This window comes from Strongylocentrotus purpuratus, unplaced genomic scaffold, assembly GCF_000002235.5.
Source record: "Strongylocentrotus purpuratus isolate Spur 01 unplaced genomic scaffold, Spur_5.0 spur5_scaffold_2, whole genome shotgun sequence".
Lineage (NCBI taxonomy): Eukaryota > Metazoa > Echinodermata > Echinoidea > Camarodonta > Strongylocentrotidae > Strongylocentrotus > Strongylocentrotus purpuratus.
Genome location: NW_022145605.1, coordinates 22,536,510 through 22,558,071, shown reverse-complemented (window position 1 = coordinate 22,558,071; position 21,562 = coordinate 22,536,510). Strand labels below are relative to the sequence as shown.

Here is a 21,562-nt window from a genome sequence, read left to right as displayed (position 1 = left end):
AATCAGAATATTAAACCAAGACCATTTTTGTTGTATCTTGTTGTTTATTGCTAGATAATATATTGCTAAATATTTTTATCTCACAGAGTGCTTTTACGCTCAATTTGTTATTATTATATCATGAAATATTGATATTGAATGTGTCAGAGATGAGCTATGAAAAGACTTATTGAGAAGAGAAAGGGGAATAAGGGAGAAGGAAAAAAGAGAGAGAAAATAAAAGGAATTGAGAGTGAAGATAAAATGTGGGTGATACTTAGAAGAGAGGGAGAGAGAGAGAGAGAGAGAGAGGGGAGGGGTGAAAGAGGATAATTGGAGAGAGAGAGAGATGAAGGTAAAGGAAATGGAGAGAATGGAAAAATGAAATAATAGGTCCATAAAAAAAAGGTTAAACATGTTATAAAAGACAAAATAAGATTAAAATAAAACACTCGATAGAGAACGGAGGATCAGAAGAAGAAGAAGAAGAAGGAAATATTTACCCAGTCCGTAAGTGCTGCCATTGGTTATACCTGTGGTACTCAGGTTAAACGAAATGCAAAGAGAGAGAGAGAGAGAGAGAGAGAGGAGAGAGAGAGAGAGAGAGAGAGGGGGGGGGCGGTGTGTTCTATTCCACTTGCACATATCCCAACTATTAGTTATACCTTGAGGAGGGACCCGAGGGTCGCGGTGATTCAGTGTTATTTCCCCCTCCAAACCACAAGTGAAGGCCCGGTCACACAGCCCTCCACGGGCGTATCGCGGCCGAATCACGGCCAAAAATTTCTGCCCGTGAAGCAGACGCTGTTGGACGCTATGAGGTCGCGATAAAGACGCGATACAGCCGTACTTTACCCGTCGTTACACGCGGTAAGAAATTCACACGCGGTTGGCCGCGCGAAAAAGTTTTGGGCTGCCCAAAAATTTAGACCGCGGGTAATCGCGGGCGGTACACGTGGTACACGTGGTACACGCGGCAAAGACGCGGTACAGACGCGGAACGAACGTGCTAGGACGTGCTACGGCCGCGGTTAAGACGTGGTTACACGCGGAATTGGACGCGAAATTTTAGCGGGTAATCGCGGGTGGAGCACGGTCATAGCACGTTTGTTCCGCGTCTGTACCGCGTTGTTATCACGTGCATTAGCGTGTGTACCGCGTGTAAGCGTTGTAGGCCGCGGTACCGCCGCGCTTCACCCGCGATAAGGACGCGGAACAGTCGCCGGCGTCTGTTCCGCGGGCATACCACGGGTAAACCGCGGGTAAGCCAATTTTGCACATTTTCCACCACGGGCAACCGCGGGCAAAAAAAAATCGCGAAATTTTACCCGCGATACAGACGCGAAAGGCTGTGTGACCGGGACTTAAAGCAAAATACCTACTACTACTACTACTACTACTACTACTACTTCTTCTTCTACTACTACTATTACTACTACTACTACTACTACTACTACTTCTTCTTCTTCTACTACTACTACTATTAATAATAATAATAAGACGAAGAAAAGGAAGAAGAGGTGTATGCAGATGAATATAAAGGAATTGGATAGCATGGATTAAGAAAAAAAGAAAGTAGAATGCGAGGTTTATCCAAGGGAGTCACACTTAAAGAATGGCAGGTGGATTCTAACAAACTGGCGTGGTTTTCCGTCCATCATCTAAACAGGTACATCGACACAGACGGGTGCAGGCAGGTGTGTGGTTGATGCTGGTTGAGGTGTAGGTTGTGTGGTAAGAGAAGATAACTGAACTCCCATAGCTGCTGAAGGAGAAGCCTTCTGTTGATCGCACACGCACATAACAGCAACTATGGCGATGAAGGTTAGGAGAAACAAGGATACTCCGACGAATGACAATGATCCGATTACCCGAGGAGATGTTGTGTAACCTATCATAATGATGAAAATAATGATTGGGTCTAATTTACCGAAGGAAGCAACATGAGTATTATTACTGGTCTTCCTGCAGGCCGTGCAATTATTATTACCCCAGTATGTTGCCAGGTATCCATCTACAACTGGGTGGAGAGCGGCATAAGTGGATTAGTGTCTTGCCAGAGAACCTATTAAAGTGACGGGCTGGAATTTGAAGGATCAATTCTTGGAATGAGAGTTAAGTGAATGAATTACTATACTAGGACACACATCCACTATGAATTGAATAAGCAGTATCATGAATGATACAATGCACAACCCTTACGCCTCATTTGCTCTGTGATTAAATTTGTGAATTGAGGACAGATGACGAGGTTGTTTTTTATTCTAACAATTGTACGATGTCATACAAAGGGCAATAAAGAATTTCATTATCAAGATCGACGTAGTAAATTATGCACAAACAACGCACATGAACATATACATCGACCCCAAAAGACAGTTACCCGAGTAAACAAATATTTAAATGATACTTGTTAAAAAGTCAAGTTGACTGATTTGTTTTGCAGTCTGATAAAAAGGAAAAACCTTACAAAAAAAATAACAGGCAATACAAGACATCAAGACAGAAAAATAAAGTACAATATAAACACGTATATACATGCAAACAGCCAGTTCCAAGTAACATGAACGTTGCTAGAATAATTTCAGTAAATAAGAAAAGAAGAACTCATGATCAGCTCTAAACTTTTCGTCAAAATATAATTTTGTCATTTAACAGTCTACATCAGTGCGTGCACGCTTTATTCTCTGATAAAAAGGAAAAAAAAAAGATTCATCAGAAGATGTGGTTAACGGTGAGACCCAATGGTGCACCTAGCTGCAAAGGAGCATGCCTCCGATCAAATAGGAAAAAAGCCAGCCAAAAAAAAAAAGAAATTGAGGGAGAGGTAAAATAATATAAGTACACCCTTTCCTCATCCTCACAATACTTGACGGTCTTGCTTTTTTGACCTTTATTCACCAAGTTGGACCAGTGTCCCCTTGCTCCATGACCCCATAACACTAGTGCAACTGGCCTCAATGACCGGACCCCGCTCCGCCTCTTTTTGAGAACATTAATTCCTTTCATTGTGATTTATAGAGATAACGAGGATGATATCCGATCAGAATATCTCTCTTTCTTATTTGATGTGAATACCCAATCCTTGTTACACCTCTGGCCTATAGATGGTAACTTTGATATATTTTACCTAAGGCAAGGCAGACAAAAGGAATATCTATATAAAGCTTACCGCATGTTACTCCTGCATCCTCATTATGGCCACATATGGAATCCCCTGAAGTCAGAGAACAGGAACCCAAGTTAGACTCCCAACCAGAACACTGGATATGTTGAATCGGTCCTGAACCTTGTCCATAGAAGGCCGAACTCCATGCTACGACTTTATCCGTGCTATAGCCAAGGTGACGACAAACAACCTGTGCTTCTTCAAGATTCCAGTTGTCATCACAGATAGTGTTCCATTGGCCATTGTACCAGATCTCTACTCTTCCTTCACTGGGTGATGGACCGTTTACGAGCTGTACGTTATAGATTCCACCGTAATAGTCTGTGGTTGTCGCTGGCCATTGAAATGGATCTAAGGTTGTGGAAACGTCGGTCCCTACAACATTAAGTGGAAAAGAGGGAAATGTTGGAGAGAAATAGTTCAATTAGATGTGCTAAGTTTCATAGCTGGTTAAAAACGATAAGCTTTTTATGCTTGCAGAGGTTAATTCAATTATAATTCTATTTCATAAAAAGTTTATTTTTTAACCGCTAACCAAAAAAACACAAACTACTTAGATGTATGCATATATGAATAAAACTATGCAAATAATGGTGAAATATCGTTGTTTAAGTCCGACCTGCGAACAGTAAGTATAATTCAGCTTACCGCATCTTACTCCTGCATCCTCATAATGGCCACATGAGGAATTCCCTGAAGACACAGTACAGGATTCCCAGCTATCCTCCCAACCCCAGCACTCGACTCGTTGAATCGGTCCGGATCCTTCACCATAGTAGGCTAAACTCCTTGGTGTTACATTATCAGTGCCATAGCCAAGCTGACGACAAACAACCTCTGCTTCACCATAATTCCATTTATCATCACAGATGGTGTTCCATTTGTCATTGTACAAAATCTCTACTCTTCCTTCATTGGGCGATGGACCATTCACAAGTCGTACACTAATGGGTGCCTCTGCAACATGAAATAAAGAGCAGGGAAATATCATAGAAAGTAACTGAATGAAAGATACGTATGTCATATCTGGTTGAAATTCAGCTTACCGCATCTTACTCCTGCATCCTCATAATGGCCACATGAGGAATTCCCTGAAGACACAGTACAGGATTCCCAGCTATCCTCCCAACCATAGCACTCGACTCGTTGAATCGGTCCGGATCCTTCACCATAGTAGGCTAAACTCCTTGGTGTTACATTATCAGTGCCATAGCCAAGCTGACGACAAACAACCTCTGCTTCACCATTATTCCATTTATCATCACAGATGGTGTTCCATTGGTCATTGTACAAAATCTCTACTCTTCCTTCATTGGGCGATGGACCATTCACAAGTCGTACACTAACGGGTGCCTCTGCAACATGAAATAAAGAGCAGGGAAATATCATAGAAAGTAACTGAATGAAAGGTACGTATGTCATATCTGGTTAAAAAGCTATATGTTTTGCACGCATGCGAAGATAAAATCTAGGAGGCGAGTTGGCTCATTTGCCTGTCAAACCAAAGTGGGTTCGAATCTAACCAAGGCGGATAAATGAAGCCTGCGTTGTGTGTTAACGTGCCCCTCTCATGTTTCATAGACGTAGGCTGTGTTATTTTTAAAATGTCCAATCTATTAAATAAAATGAGGGACCTGTATCGGTAGTACGGAAGAGATAAATATTTGCCTGGAAGAGTAAGAACGAATTTCCCTACTTATTACAAATATAGGAATTAAAAGAGTTGCCGATCGCCTTTATTTAGTGGATATATGAATAGTCCAATATAAAAAGAAGTCTGTTATTTTCAAAAGTTTGTATTGAATATAAAATATGTGAGTGCATGAAAATGTGCAGAGGTTTAATGTCAGAAGGCCGGCGATACGTTGTTAATCTCGTGGGCTGGGGCGGTTGCTCGCTTTCCAGACGCCCTCACCTACCTTCATGGTCATATTTGAATTTCATTTACCAAGTATAGATTTAGCACGATAAGAACTACTTCGATAGCCTTATGTGTCACCTATTTAAATGTGCGATCATGAGAATGACGTATTACGTAATCTGAGCATCAATTCTATGAGACATACTATACGGTATTGGAAGTGCCAATGAGTTCAAACATTTCAGAAATAATTGCGATCGTGTTACTGATGCCTTCCCCAATTAAACAATGCCCCTTCCCCATGCCACTTCTGAGATTATTTTTTTCTTCCCTTTTAGAGTAATAACAAAGATAACACAGATTACTTCAAATTATCCATCATAACGGATAACTTCTAGAGCTCATCCTTCTCTATGTTTTTCATTCTTTGTTTCGTTTGTTAAACAATATCACAGACACACATGTTCATCACTAATTTAATGTCTACTCACTCTAATTTTGCAATGTTCTTAATCAGATCTTGGTACTGTAAAATGATGGTGCCCACTCAAGCGTGGAAGTTAACAAAATTGATCGTTATTAATGCTGGTTAAGTATGAATTTGTCAATTACAAATCTTTTTATATTTTGTTAAGGGTTTAATTAAAAATTTAGAAAAATAAAGAGTGTCCTTTTTTGTTGGCTAAATGTACTAATTGCTCGTTATGCGAAAAGGAAGTATGATCTTACCACATATTACTCCTGCATCCTCACGATGGCCACAGAAGAAATCCCCTGAATACAGAGTACAGGACTCCAAGGTATACTCCGACCCAGAACACTGGACTTGTAGAATCGATCCTGACCCTTGACCATAGTAGGCTAAATTCCTTGATCTTACATTAGAAGTGTCATAGCCGAGCTGACGACAAACAACCTGTGCTTCTTCTAGATACCAGTAATCATCACAGATGGTGTTCCATTGGTCATTGTACCAAATCTCTACCCTTCCTTCACTGGGCGATGTACCATTCACAAGTCGTACACTATCGGTTGCCTCTGCAACATGAAAAAAAGAGCAGGGAAATAGCATAGAAAATAACTGAATGAGAGGTACGTATGTCGTATCTGGTTGAAAAGCTATGTTTTGCACGCATGCCTGGATAAAATCTAGGAGGCGAGTTGGCTCATTTGCCTGTCAAACCAAGGGGGGTTCGAATCTAACCAAGACGGATTACTGAAGCCTGCCTTGTGTGTTAACGTGCCCCTCTCACGTTTCATAGACGTAGGCTGTGTTATTTTTAAAATGTCCAATCTATTAAATAAAATGAGGGACCTGTATCGGTAGTACGGAAGAGATAAATATTTACCTGGAAGAGTAAGAATGAATTTCGCTACTTATTACAAATATAGGAATTAAAAGAGTTGCCGATCGCCTTTATTCAGTGGATATATGAATAGTCCAATGTAAAAAGAAGTCTGTTATTTTCAAAAGTTTGTATTGAATATAAAATATGTGTGTGCATGAAAATGTGCAGAGGTTTAATGTCAGAAGGCCGGCGATACGTTGTTAATCTCGTGGGCTGGGGCGGTTGCTCGCTTTCCAGAACGCCCTCACCTATCTTCACGGTCATATTTGAATTTCATTATAGATTGAGCACGATAAGAACTACTTCAATAGCCTTATGCGTCATCTATTAAAATGTGTGATCATGAGAATGACGTATGACGTAATCTGAGCATCAATTCTATGGGACATATCATAGGGTATTGGAAGTGCCATTGAGTTAAAATTTTTCAGAAATAATTGCGATCGTGTTACTGATGCCTCCCCCAATTAAACAATACCCATTCCCCATGCCACTTCTGAGATTCCCCCCCCCCCTTTTAGAGTAATAACAAAGATAACACAGATGACTTCAAATTATCCATCATAACAGATAACATCCAGAGCTCATCCTTCTCTATGTTTTTCATTCTTTGTTTCGTTTGTTAAACAATATTACAGACACACATGTTCATCACTAATTGAATGCCTACTCACTCTAATTTTGCAATGTTCTTAATCAGATCTTGGTACTGTAAAATGATGGTGCCCACTCAAGCGTGGAAGTTAGCAAAATTGATCGTTATTAATGCTGGTTAAGTATGAATTTGTCAATTACATATCTTTTTGAGGGTTTAATTAAAAATTTAGAAAAAATAAAGAGTGTCCTTTTTTGTTGGCTAAGTGTACTAATTGCTCGTTATGCGAAAAGGAAGTATAAGCTTACCACATATTACTCCTGCATCCTCACGATGGCCACAGACGAAATCCCCTGAATACAGATCACAGGACTCCAAGGTATACTCCGACCCAGAACACTGGACTTGTAGAATCGATCCTGACCCTTGACCATAGTAGGCTAGACTCCTTGGTCTTACATTAGAAGTGTCATAGCCGAGCTGACGACAAACAACCTGTGCTTCTTCTACATACCAGTAATCATCACAGATGGTGTTCCATTGGCCATTGTACCAAATCTCTACCCTTCCTTCACTGGGCGATGTACCATTCACAAGTCGTACACTATCGGTTGCCTCTGCAACATGAAATAAAGAGCAGGGAAATATCATAGAAAATAACCGAGTGAGAGGTACGTATGTCATATCTGGTTGAAAAGCTATGTTTTGCACGCATGCCTGGATAAAATTGAGGAGGCGAGTTGGGTTAGAGTTGCCTGTCATACCAAGGTGGGTTCGAATCTAACCAAGGCGGATTACTGAAGCCTGCATTGTGTGTTAACGTGCCCCTGTCATGCTTCATAGACGTAGGCTATGTTATATTGTATGTCCTATCTATTACAAAAATGAGGGACCTATATAGGTTATAGTAAGGAAGAGATGAAAATAGATTTTTGTCTGGAAGAATTGGAATGAATTTCCCTACTTATTACAAATATAGGAATTAAAAAGAAAATCGCCGATCGCCTTTATTTAGTTGATATATGAATATTACAATATAAAAAGAAGTCTGATATTTTCAAAAATTTGTATGGAATATATATTTTGTATGTGCATGAAAATGTTCAGAGTTTTATTGTGCTCATGGCTTTTTTTTGTATCTTCAAAATGGATTCAATTTTCGTTTTAGAAAAAAAATTCCCCACGCTAATGATCTATACGTTAAGTATGGCAGCAATCAAATAGAAAATAAGGTTCATAAACATAAAGGGAAATAATATGTAAGTATTTTGATAAGACCTACATTTTTTGAAAATAATGTACATAAGAAATCGGTGTGGACATTCCATGATAATTTACAATCAATATGAAGACCGAGCAATTGTTTCTAGAATCTATTTTTTCCAGACCACCCATTTAAAACTGACCAGGTAAAGTGATTAACGCATTGACTACAATCATACATTTAGTTAGTTAAGCTATGTGCTACCGCCAACAGCTAAATTTGTTTTTTGGAAAGGCCCGAAACATATGCTTATTGAACCAAGTACCTCTGTCCTTGTTTTTTTGAAATACCTGATATGAATATCAATCACAGTGTTTGTATTCAATACGATATAACCAAAATAGTAGGGTAGTGTCATGTTCACACATTTCAATAGGTCACGGAGAGGGCTATTAACCCATTGCTTACTGGAACCTGGTGGTCTCTGTGTTAAGTCTATGGCAATTAGATAATGCAGTAGTCAACGGGTTAAAATTGCCCTTAGTTGATTTTTCGAAAGCAGTTGCGTTCGTGTTATTTCAAATAACATTCCAAGTTTTACTGCAAAAAAAAATAGAAAAATAGCAATTTGGAAAAAAAATCAATCAACGACACGGCCAAAGAATTTATCGACTAAATTCTAAATTTCAGAGAATCGGACTCGTAAAGATGCATCACCGCACTATTTAAAGGGGCCGATCCAAGACTGTCAGAAAAGGAGGAAGAAGGGGTGTGTTTTACCTACATAAGGCAAACGGCCCGATATACCGACAAAACGAATAAACACAGAAGCAACGTGCATACAAAGGGGGGGGGGGGGGATGATAGAAGAACAGCAAATAACATGAAAGTAGTTGAAAACGATATACTTTAATATACATCAGCTTCTTCCTTTCGCATTCTCAAATCCCGAAAACAGGCTGCGTGGCTTCGAATCAGTTCAACCCGTTGCCCTATACGCCTATGAAACAACTTTGATCCCTGTATTTCTGAGAAATAGTTCTTAACTTGAATTCTTTCCCCTAAAGGTCGTATCGCTAATTTATAACCTGTCCATTTGTTTTTAATTTATTGCCTTGTTAGGTCCTTTAATCTATTGCTTCACCAATTGTATGTAATACTGTTTATATGTCTGTTTAAGGTACTCTGTCCCATTTGCAGGTCAAAAAAATGAAAAGGTTAAATTCCAACGGCATTTGACAAAAAATACTTATTTAGAACTTCCCTTTCAGACGAAAGGGCTTTAAATGTTTTTTTTGTTGTGGTAAAATAACAAGCATTAGTTGTCGAATCGACGTAAGTAATTGCAATTACCTAAGTAATAGTCTTATTTTCAGACCCTTGTACGTTTTGTGTGCACAAATATTCAATCAGTTTAATTTTGGCCATTACAAGTAGTGGGTTTAATCGATGTAGACAAATGCTCATGTACCTGGTACAGCTCATTTTATGTATGTTATTACCGAATACAAATTAGAGTCAGTCACTTAATAGTGTCTGACAGGGAAGTCTAGAAAGTAAACGGGTTTCCTTGCATAATTTGAATACTAGGGCACGGCTAATGTTTAAATTTCACAGATAGGACAAAAATGACATATTCATAATTCCTGCAAGCTATACATAGTTTAATGTTGGCTGCAAAAGGGACACAATATCTTTAACTTGTGGATAATTATTACTTGGAATAAATTGAACGTTTAACTCCTATCTTTTCCTGTTTAAAAGCTTAAACCTGCAGGAATGTTGTCTCATCTAGTCTAAATCCAATGTTTTACTCAGTCTTTGCTGTTTATGATGATTGGATAGTACCAGTTTTATGTTTTAATTTAAGCAAATAAAGATACAAGATAACACACGAGGGGGCGTTGAGAGCTTACAGCACTGGATTCAGAGTGGAATGATATTTTGATATGATGATATCGAAATAGGATTTGTTTGCTATATTCTTCCGCCTGATAATAAACACCACCCTATTACAAATTATCAATAATGCAAATGCATACGTACATATTATTGGGACTAAATGTTTTTCACAATAACTTTAAGTTCGTGGAAGTGCCTGCATGAAACAAAATTCATATTTACAGCAAAATATAATTAGACTATCGTCATATAATTTTAAGCTAATAATAATATTGCAAGACATTATCGTGCACTCCGAATATAGGCTACTTTACGACACGAGGCTTATGCGTGATACAATTCGACACCACTTGTATATCTCCTCTACGTTTTTGTAATGCATTAGGCCATAACTATTGTTCTACCTTTATATTATGTATAAAGACTTAAGATCACAGTGGTTCTATTTGATTTAAAAACGAATCTTTGAAATTAACTGTACTACGGGTGTATATCGAATTGTAAACATGAGTGGCGAAATGAGTGGTATACTTGCTTACTTATAAAGTGGTATATTTCAACAGCACTTAACATGGCCGGATGACAGACTACGGGAAAGTAAATTCCAACGAAACAATACAGATATAATCATATTTTGCACGATAGCATAGCAAAATATATTTGCATATGTAAGATATGAAATGTGATAATATATTACTTACGACTGTAGACACTATTCAACCAGAAAAGAACGAAAATAAGTCGCCACCAAAACGAGCATCGTATACATCCACCGGGCCCCATTTTGAAACAGTAAACGTAAGTACAAGACAGCTCTATAATCACTCACACAACAACCATAAATGTAGTATACACGAACTGTCTGTTATATTGCGGTGCGCCACAGTGGTATCCCCCGCACAATGCTGAATATTTCTTGAATTCAAGACACAACGTCACAATGGTAACATAAAATAAGACAAATCATACACACAATACCCAAGGTTCATTGCGCTACGTCACAATAGCAACCTCACAGTACGTGGTGTCGTGCAAAATAAGAAATTGAACGTGAGCCTAGTCTTTCACAATGGAATATATACAATACAATCTTTTTAGTTTAAATATTGATATATCTTTACAAAACTTATATTGTACATGTTGTCTCAACTAGAATTCTCTTTATTTTTTTTTCTCTCTCTCTCTGTCTCATTGAAATCACTATAAGGAGGATGACGATCGTTAAAGTTCCTTAAACATGTGAAAGGGCGTAAATCTCTCTTCAGGTAGTGTATGTGCGTGGGTATGAGACGGGGCATTATGCTAGCAAACGCACTGACTTTGCTTTTATGACATTGGAGACCTAGTGGATACAGAGTGAAGATGTAAATCCTAATCAATTCTTAATATGAAAACACTGTTTTAGGGCGTAAATTAAAAAGTTTTTTCAATGTGCTCTGATTGATTTAATGTCATCGGTTAAAAATGTCTCTAGATTACATCGGTGGCAGACTGGTAAAGGAGGCTGGGAAGGATTTGATACAGTTTTCCTGCTATAACCCCATCTTTGACTCGATGGCTGTTTGATTCATTAGGGACTTTTAGATTTGCACAACGACCATTGTGGATTGTTGCGATCGACGTCCTTTTAATGCACTGCCTTGAATGGATGTCACACGTATCAGTCCACGCAAATCTAAAAGTCCCTATTGTCGGAGAAAGGGACCTCAGTCCATCCCTTGAATGCAAGGCCCGAACCCCTCCCATAAAGCAGACGTGTGGTGCTATCAAAATTGTTTGATAAAACGTATCCATACGCGCTTCACGAAGCAACAATGTTTTGAAAAAAAAAGTCACAACCCATTAATGCCAGCAATGGATATAACCATGCAAGTGTTAGAATTATACTTCAACATAATGTAGTGTGATATAAGCCTTTGATATGATGCACAAGACTACCATTGTGTGATTATATGCATTCAAGTACATGTATTTAAATGGAATACTTTTGACACAATGTATAACAATATTAACGGACACGTTTAACATGACGGCTATTTGGGGTCACAAGGGCGTTAACTCCAAGTCAAAGTAATATGGATCAATGCCAAAGTAAAGGCTGATACACTTTACAGGGGATGGCTCTAGGCATACTACCCCAAGAAAAGGTATCCCTCTTGTAATATAAAAACAAATGAAAATCAAAAGGAGGAAGAAAAACCCCAATATTTTCAGTCATTTTTTGCCTTAAGTCATGCTTTTACATTTGATGAATATGGAAAAAAGGCTTTCTGCAAGGTTAATGGAAATACCACTTCCATGAGTGCTTTAGAAAAAAAAAAAATCTTTCAACAGAAAATTCAGTTTTGAAGAATTTTTTTTCTCGCAGAAACGGTTCTATATTTTTAATTATGCCCTTTCTTCATTAGACCCAACCATTACTCGACCATATTGTATTCTAAGGAGGGGATTATTCTTTTCGCTACTATCAAAATGAGTAAATGGAAAGTATTTTAATGTTATTAAAGTTTAATTCTGAGGTCAATTTAGTACTGGTTCCTAATTTATTCATACTTCAAAAATATGGCTCTGCGAGAAGAAAAAAATCTTCAAAGCTGAATTTCCTGTTCAGAGATTTTGTTAAAAGATGGAGTAATAACATACACGATAATTAACACCTGCCTTTGTGTAAGAGAAAATAATAAAAAATCTACAGTGGAAACTCAGTATAAAGAGATCTGATATAACAATATTCCTAATATAATAAGGTAATAAATATTCCGGTCCCATTTCTTTAAATTATTTTGTTTCTTAATCTGATATAACGAGATTCCTGCTATGAAAAGGTAATTTTGATGGTCCCAAGGATCTCGTTATACTGAGTTTCCACTGTGTGGAATTTCCATCGATTTCTGATACAGGTGTAATGAGAAAGTTAAACACCACTATTATATTTTGATTTCATGGAAGAATACTGAACATTAAACAAAAGACACATGAGAGATGATACTACTTTTATTGAAAGCCGGTATTTATCGAGTAAGGCGATACCAAAATATGCAGTAAGATAATGTAACAGAAAACAGTCCCAAAATACACTGTTTATTAGTAGGATAACATTAATTATGTACAGCAATGGGAATTGACTTTATTATTTGCGAATAGTTCAAAACGTGATACAAAAAACAATGAAAATTGTTTACTAGGTGCAGAAACTTTACCATAACATAAATTGTAGTAAAAATGATATCCTTATTAAAAGTTATATAAACAAAAGTTATTCGAACGTCTACTCTAGGGAATTCCCCGACTATAAAACATGGACAAATCGCATAGTCTGGTATTAATATTATTTAACTGAGTATATGGCTTTGCTAATGTCTAAATTGAAGAATAAATATTTTAATAATAGTAATACGGCCCATCCACTTGAATTATGTTTTTATTAATGACAATATTCTTTATATTTGAGTTAAGGGAAAGAAACATGAGGCGACCGTGAATGAATGAAGAATATTGATATATAAACACGTTTGAATATCGCTTTATTAACAATCATGATTATTAACAAAGGAAGTTACAGTATATTGAAATGTATAGATACTATATAAAGTTTATAAAAGTAGAAAATAGGAAAAGTACAGGTCATGTTTTATTATTGATAATGCATATGGCTATTGAATACGTCACATTTTGTTGTGATTTAAAACGTGCGACACACTGTACAACGATATTTTAACATGACGTCTGTTTGGGGTCGCAAGGGCGTTAGCACAATTTCAAAGTAATATGGATCAACGCCATTGTGACTGCAACAGACGGTGTTCCCTAAATCATATAGAATATATCCAAATGAGAAGATATAATATAAAAAAAGTATTTAGCGCACTTTTAATCAAGTATTGCAGCATACTACTGTAAATTACTACGGCAATCGTTATTATCATTCTATCACGCGCTTTCCATGATAATTCATAATCCAGTACAAGAATTATTTCAAGCGATGGCTTACAGTAACAATACTTACACACTGACGTGTGTTCCTTTTGATTCTTTTGGAGGCATTTTTCCAATGATCATGTTCATGAATCATGATAAGCAATTATAATTTGTAACCGAATACATAATGAGGGTAAAGGCAAATATGATAGAACATAACAAGTTTTAAAAGAAATTGACATTATGAAAATCTACTCTGTGGAAGATCGCGCATGTGATTTGAATAACTGATTGAGCAATAAGGCACAATTATTAATCCATGATTGAACACCGTTTGAAAGATATTTTGTTTAACGGGCTACGCATGATTTGAATATATAATATTTGCGCGAGATATATCAAATTTTTTGAAATGTAAAACATCCTTTAATAGATAGTATTCTACAATAAAAGTAAGATATAAATGAGAAGCTCAGCAGATTTATTTACAATATATACTTTAAATAAACATTTATTTAACCATTTCCCATCTAAAAAATATTCAACTGAATATATATATATTTTGTGGCATTACAATTGTTATTTAAGTTGTCAGACTGTATCCAAATACTCTTAACACATCTAACCAGATTCTAATGAAACCATGGAACGATAGCAGTAACATTTACAATAACATACTGGATTATTTTGAATGTATAAGTATATACAACTGAGAGCAATCACAAGGAAAAACTGAAAACAATTGTGAGGCACACCTTTTAGAATGGCAGTCGGAATCTTCTAATAAGCAAACGTGGGTTTCTGTCCATCATCTAAACAGGTACATCGACGCAGACGGGTGCAGGCATGGGCGTGGTTGATGCTGGTTGAGGTGCAGGGTTAGTGGTAAGAGTAGTTAACTGTTGCATTCCCATAGCTGCTGAAGGGGAAATCTTCTGTTGACTGCACACGAACACAACAGCAACTATGGCGATGATGGTTAGGAGAAACAAGGACACTCCGACGAATGACATTGATCCGATTACCCGAGGAGATGCTCCTGATGTTCCTGATGTTGTTGTGTAACATATCATAATAATGAAAATAATAACTGAGATAAGAAGCCACATTGGTATTAATACTGCTTTTCCTGCAGGCTGTGCAATTATTACTACCCCAGTAATTGCCGGGTACCCATCTACAACAGGGTGGATAGTGGCATAAGTGGATTAGTGTCGGGCTGGAATTTGAAGCATCAATTCTTGGATTGAGAGTTAAGTGAAACTCCTATACCACTACACACCTCCACTATGAATTGAATAAGCATTACCATTATGGAATGACACTATGCAGAACCCTTACGCCTCATTAGCTATGTGAATAAATTTGTGAATTGAGGGCAGACCACGAGGTTTTGTTTATTCTAAAAAATTGTAGGATGTCGCACAAAGGGCAATACAGAATTTCATTATCAAGATCAACCCCAAAAGACAGTTACCCGAGTAAACGAATATTGAAAGGATGATTGATAATTAGTCAAGATGACTAACTGGTTTTGTGGTCAAATAAAAAGGAAAAAAACCTTAATCAGAAGATGTGGTTCGTGTGAAGACCCAAATAGCGCACCTAGCTGCCCCCGATCAAATGGGGAAAAAGGCAGCCAGAAAAGAAATAAAGGCAACATAAAATAATATAAAAACACCCCTTTCACATTCTCACAACACTTGATGGTCTTGTTCTTGTTTGACTTTCATTCACCAAGTTGGACCGGTGTCTATATACCAAACTCATGATCCCATAACACCAGTGCAACTGGTGTCAATGGCCGGACCCCCGCGCCGTCACTCTTGAGAAGACTAATTTCCTTCATTGTCCACATATAGAGATAACGAGAATGATATTCGTTCAGCATTATCTCTCTTTCACATTGGATGCAAATACTCAATTCTTTTTACACCCTGGCTCATGTATCCGCTCATAAAGTTACATAATACAAGGCAGAAAAAAAGAAATGTCTGTATAAGCTTACCACATCTTACTCCTGCATCCTCATAATGGCCACATATGGAATCCCCTGAAGACAGAGTACATTGATCCAAGGTATACTCCCAACCAGAGCACTGGACTTGTTGAATCGGTCCTGAACCTTGACCATAGTAGGCAGAACTCCATGCTACGACATTATCGGTGTCATAGCCGAGCTGACGACATACAACCTGTGCTTCTTCAAGATTCCAGGTATCATCACAGATAGTGTTCCATTGGCCATTGTATGAAATCTCTACTCTTCCCTCTCTGGGCGATGGACCGTCCACGAGCCTTACGTTATAGATTCCAGCGCCTGTGGTTATCGTTGGCCATGGAAATGGATCAAAGGTTGTGAAAATGTCGCTACCTTCAGCAATAAGTGGAAAAGAGGGAAATGTCAGAGATAAATAGCTCCATCAGATATGCGTGTTTTATAGCTGGCTAAAAACTATATGCTATTTATGCTTGAAGAGGTTTAATTCAATTATATTTCTTATTCATAAAATTTATATTTTTTAACCGCTAAAAAAAAAAAAAGAAACAATTTTTAAATGGATGCATATATGAATGAAAAAATGCGAATACTGGTGAAATATCGTTGTTTAAGTACGTCGTGCGATCAGTTATTATAATTCAGCTTACCGCATCTTACTCCTGCATCCTCATAATGGCCACATGCGTAACCTGAAGTCAGAGTACAGGACGCCAAGGTATACTCCCAACCAGAGCACTGGACTTGTTGAATCGGTCCTGAACCTTGACCATAGTAGGCAAAACTCCTTGCCACGACATTATCGGTGCTATAGCCAAGCTGACGACAAACAACCTGTGCTTCTTCAAGATTCCAGTAATTATCACAGATGGTGTTCCATTGGCCATTGTACAAAATCTCTACTCTTCCTTCACTGGGCGATGGACCATTCACAAGTCTTACACCATAGGTTGCCTCTGCAACATGAAATAAAGAGCAGGGAAATATCATAGAAAATAACTGAATGAGAAGTACGTTTGTCATAGCTGGTTGAAAAGCTATGTTTTACACGCATGCATAGATACAAGCGAGGAGGCGAGTTGGCTTGATAGTTGCCTGTCAAACCAAGGTGGGTTTGAATCCAACGAAGGCGGATTAATGAAGCCTGCTTTGTGTGTTAACTTGCCCCTCTAATGTTTCACAGACGTAGGCTATGCTATATTTTTAATGTCTAATCTATTAAAAAAAAAACGAGGGACTTGTATAGGTTTTTGTTTTGAGAGCAAATACTGTACGCATAAGGGAAAGATAAAAATAGGATCTTTGAATGAATTTTACTACTTTTTACAAACATAGGAATACAATTTTGTTACCGATCTCCTTTGTTAGTTGATATATTAATATTCCAACGTAAATGGAAGTCTACTGTTTTCAAAAATTTGTATGAAATATAGAGTTTGTATGTGCCTGAACACGTGCAGAGTTTTATTGTCCTCATGGCTCTATTCTGTATCTTCATATGGATTCAATTTTCGCCTTAGAACGATTTCCCCAAGCTAATGATTCATAAGTTAAGTATGGTAGCAATACAGTAGAATATAAGGTCCATAAAAATAGGGGGAAAATAATGTGTAAGTCTTTTGATAACACCAAAGTTTTTAGAAAATAATTGACATAAGAAATCGGTTTGGACTTTCCATAATAATTTACAATCAATATGTAGACCAATCAGCCGATGTTTAGAATCTATCTTTCACAAACACCCATTTAAAGCTGACCGGGTAAAGTTTTTAATGCATTTACTAAACTCATACATATTTTTAGTTAGTTGGTTTCTTAATGCATCCATCGCACAAAATGTTCGTACATGTATGTGCTACCGCCAAAACAATATGCTTCTTGAACCATGTACCTCTGTCCGTGTTTCCTAAAATACCTGATATTTAGTATATCAATCACAGTGTTTGTATCTTATACGATCAATAAATGGTATATGTATATATATCCTACAATCATCATATTCAGATTACGTAATAAGTTAGTGTGATGTTCACACGTTCCTTTAGTTGATTTTTCAGACGTAGTTGCGTTCATGTTATTTCACATAACATTCCTAGTTTGACTGCATACAAACAACAAAAGGGGAAAAAAAGGATTTAAAGAGTTTTCAGAAATGTCACAATCACGACCTTTCAGAAGGTCTTTTGAGCTAAGAGACATCATCAACTATTGAAGTGGGCTTGAAGGGTCCATCAATTTATTTTCTTTTGGCAATTTGGAAAAGAAGACAAAATCCATGACTCAACCTAAAATATTATCGACTAAATTCTATTTTTTTGCGAATCGGAGTCGTCAAGATGCAACACTGCACTCTTTATCCAAGCAGAGGCCGATCCAAGACTGTCAGAAGAGGAGTGAGTAGGGCCATATTTGCCCTATGGCAAGGCCAACGGCCAAAGATACCGACAACATGAAGAAACATAAAAGGAGCGTGCATTCACTTCGATATACATCAGGCCCTTCCTTTCTCATTCTCAAATTATGATAATAAACACTATCCTGTTACAAATTTTCAATACTGCAAATACATACGTAATTATTAGTGTGACTGATTGCTATTCACAGTATTTTCGGGTTTGTTGAAGTGGCTGCATAAAATAAATTCATATTTACAGCAAAATGTAATTTGAATATCGTCATATAATTTCAAGCTAATAATGATATTGCAAGACAATATCCTACACTCCGAATATTGCCTACTTTACGTCACAAGGCTTATGCCTAATACAATTTGACAGCACTGGTATATCTTCTCTACGTTTTCGAAATGCCTTAGACCATAACAGTTGTTCTGCCTTTATATTATGTATAATGATATAAAATCACAATGTTCCATTTGATTTAAAAGCCGAATATTGATAGTAATCTACACTACGGGTGTAGGCCTATACAGAATCGTGAACATGATAAAATACTTTATTTGATTGATGACATGAGTGGTATAATTAATTACTTATAATGTGGTATGTTTCAACAACACTTAACGTGGCTGGATGACAGATTATGGGAAAGTAAACTCTAACCAGAAAAGTACAAAAATAAGTCACCACCAAAGCAAAAGCAATATACACATATGTAAGGTATGACATGAGATTTTACTTACGACTGTAGACACTATTTAACCAGAAAAGTACGCCAATAAGTCGCCACCAAAACGAGCATGGCATATTACCGGGCGCCATTTTGATGCAGTGGACGTAAGTACAACAGGGCTCTATTATCAGTCGCAAGACTACCATACATGTAGTATACACAAAGTTCCTGCTATTGCGGTGCGCCACAGTGACATCCCCCACAAAATACTGAAATATTCTTTTATTCAAGGCACAACGTCACAATGGTAACATAAAATAAAACAAATCATACACACAATACCCAAGGTTCATTGCGCTACGTCACAATAGAAACCTCACAGTACGTGGTGTCGTGCAAAGAAAGGAATTGACCGTGAGCCGAGTATTTCTCAGTTGAATATATACAATACAATCTTGTTAGTTTTAAAATTGATATATCTTTTTGAAAACTTATATTATATTATATTCTGTCTCAACTAGTATCCTTTTTTCTCTCTCTTTCACACCTCTCTCTCTCTCTCTCTCTCTCTCATTGGAATCATTATAAGGAGGTAACGATACGTAAATACCTTAAACATGTAAATGGGCGTATATGTTGTCTTGAAGCAATGTGTGTGGTGAAGGGGGGGGGGGGTAGTATGCAAGGAAACTCTTTGACTTTGCATTTATGACCATGGAAACCTAGTGGATACAGAGTGAAAATGAAAATCCTAATTAATTCTTGATATGAAAACACTGTTTTAGGGCGTAAATTAAAACGTTTTTTCAATGTACTCTGATTGATTTAATGTCATCAGGTAAAAAGTTTTCTACATTAGATCGGTGGCAGACTGGTAAAGGAGGCTGGGGAGGATTTGTTACAGTTTCCTACTGTAAGGCCATCTTTGACTCGATGGCTGTTTAATTCATTGTCGGAGGAAGGGACGTCAGTCCATCCTTTGAATGGAAGCAACTGAACCCCCCCCCCAATTAGGCAGACGTGTTGTGCTTTCAAAATTGTTTGATGAAACTTATCCATACGCGCTTCACGAAGCAACAATGTTTTGAAGATAAAAAGTCACAACCCATTAATGCCAGTAATGGATATAATCATGCACGTGTTATAATTTTATTTCAACATAATGCAATGGGAAAGAAGCTTTTAAAATGATGCACAATACTACCATTGTGTGATTATATGCATTCAAGTGCATGTATTTAAATGGTATACTTTTGACACAATGAACAACAATATTAACGGACACGTTTAACATGACGTCTATTTAGGGTCACAAGGGCGATAACTCCAAGTCAGAGTAATATGGATCAATGCCAAAGTATAGGCTGATACACTTTACAGGGGATGGCTGAGGGCATACTACCCCAAGAAAGGAAATCACTCTGGTGATGAAAAGTATCCCTCTTGTAATATAAAAACAAATGAAAATCGAAAGGAGGAAGAAAAAACCCCAATATTTTCAGACATGTTCTGCCTTATGTCATGCTTTTACATGTTTACATGCTTTTACAACAATCTTTCAACAGAAAATTCGGTTTTGAAGAATTGTTTTCTCTCGCAGAAACGGTTGTTATATATTTTTAATTATGCCCTTTCTTCAAGATAAAATAGTAAATAAATCTACAGTGGAAATTCAGTATAAAGAGATCTGATATGACAATATTCCTAACATAACAAGGTAATAAATATTCCGGTCCCATTTCTTTAAATTCTTTTGTTTCTTAATCTGATATAACGAGATTCCTGCTATAACAAGGTCATTTTGATGGTCCCAAGGACCTCGTTATACTGAGTTTCTACTGTATATAATTGATATTCATCGCTTTCTGATACAGGTGTAATGAGTATTAGACACCACAATTATATTTTGATTTCATGGAAGAATACTGAACATTAAACAAAAGACACATGAGAGATGATACTACTTTTATTGAAAGCCGGTATATATCGAGTAAGGCGATACCAAAATATGCAATAAGATAATGTAACAGGTAATAATCCCAAAATACACTATTTATTAATAGGATAACATTAATTATGTACAGCAATGGGAATTGACTTTATTATTTGCGAATAGTTCAAAACGTGATACAAAAAACAATGACAATTCTTAACTAGGTGCAATAACTTTACCACAACATAAATTGTAGTAAAAATGATTTCCTTATTAAAAATGAAATTCGAACGTCTAGGAAATTCCCCCGACCATAAAACATGGATAAGTCGCATGAAATGAATAGTCATATATATATGTAGTATATGGCTTTGCTAATGTCTAAATTGAAGGAAAAATGTTTTAATGATAGTTATACGGCCACATTTCCCAATGAATTATTATCCCCAATTATTTAAAGTCCTTTCAATGCATCTCATTTGATAGATTAAATTCTTTTCTCTCACTTTATTACTTTTGCGCAAGTCGATTTTGGCACTCTCGAAAACAATGCCTCCTATTCATCCAAGCGTGAACAAATA

At 37.0% G+C, this 21,562-nt stretch overlaps 2 protein-coding genes across 2 annotated transcripts; both read right to left on the bottom strand.

Annotated features, from left to right (window-relative positions):
- Positions 1-1,474: 1,474 nt before the first annotated feature.
- Positions 1,475-10,920, bottom strand: LOC588254 (deleted in malignant brain tumors 1 protein-like). Its single transcript, XM_030991994.1, has 7 exons — positions 10,761-10,920; positions 7,262-7,570; positions 5,739-6,047; positions 4,195-4,503; positions 3,797-4,105; positions 3,152-3,523; positions 1,475-1,870 (listed from the first exon to the last, which is right to left on the bottom strand). The coding sequence occupies exons 1-7, from the start codon at positions 10,840-10,842 to the stop codon at positions 1,641-1,643; spliced, it is 1,920 nt and encodes a 639-aa protein (XP_030847854.1). The 5' UTR covers positions 10,843-10,920; the 3' UTR covers positions 1,475-1,640.
- A 2,739-nt stretch (positions 10,921-13,659) lies between these two features.
- LOC115926425 (neurotrypsin-like) lies at positions 13,660-19,197 on the bottom strand. Its single transcript, XM_030991126.1, has 4 exons — positions 19,188-19,197; positions 16,627-16,932; positions 15,986-16,351; positions 13,660-15,025 (listed from the first exon to the last, which is right to left on the bottom strand). Exons 1-4 carry the CDS (start codon positions 19,195-19,197, stop codon positions 14,790-14,792), a joined length of 918 nt encoding a protein of 305 aa, XP_030846986.1. The 3' UTR covers positions 13,660-14,789.
- Between the last annotated feature and the right edge of the window lie 2,365 nt (positions 19,198-21,562).

Excerpts from the sequence above, each read along its gene's own strand:
- LOC588254 (XM_030991994.1), bottom strand. The coding sequence starts at position 10,842 with ATGGGGCCCGGTGGATGTATACGATGCTCGTTTTGGTGGCGACTTATT. Across the intron at positions 6,048-7,261 it reads GGATGCAGGAGTAATATGTG|AGGCAACCGATAGTGTACGA; the intron begins GTAAGCTTATAC and ends TTCATGTTGCAG. Across the intron at positions 4,504-5,738 it reads GGATGCAGGAGTAATATGTG|AGGCACCCGTTAGTGTACGA; the intron begins GTAAGATCATAC and ends TTCATGTTGCAG.
- LOC115926425 (XM_030991126.1), bottom strand. Across the intron at positions 16,352-16,626 it reads GGATGCAGGAGTAAGATGCG|GTAGCGACATTTTCACAACC; the intron begins GTAAGCTGAATT and ends TTATTGCTGAAG. Across the intron at positions 15,026-15,985 it reads GGATGCAGGAGTAAGATGTG|GAACATCAGGAGCATCTCCT; the intron begins GTAAGCTTATAC and ends CAACAACATCAG.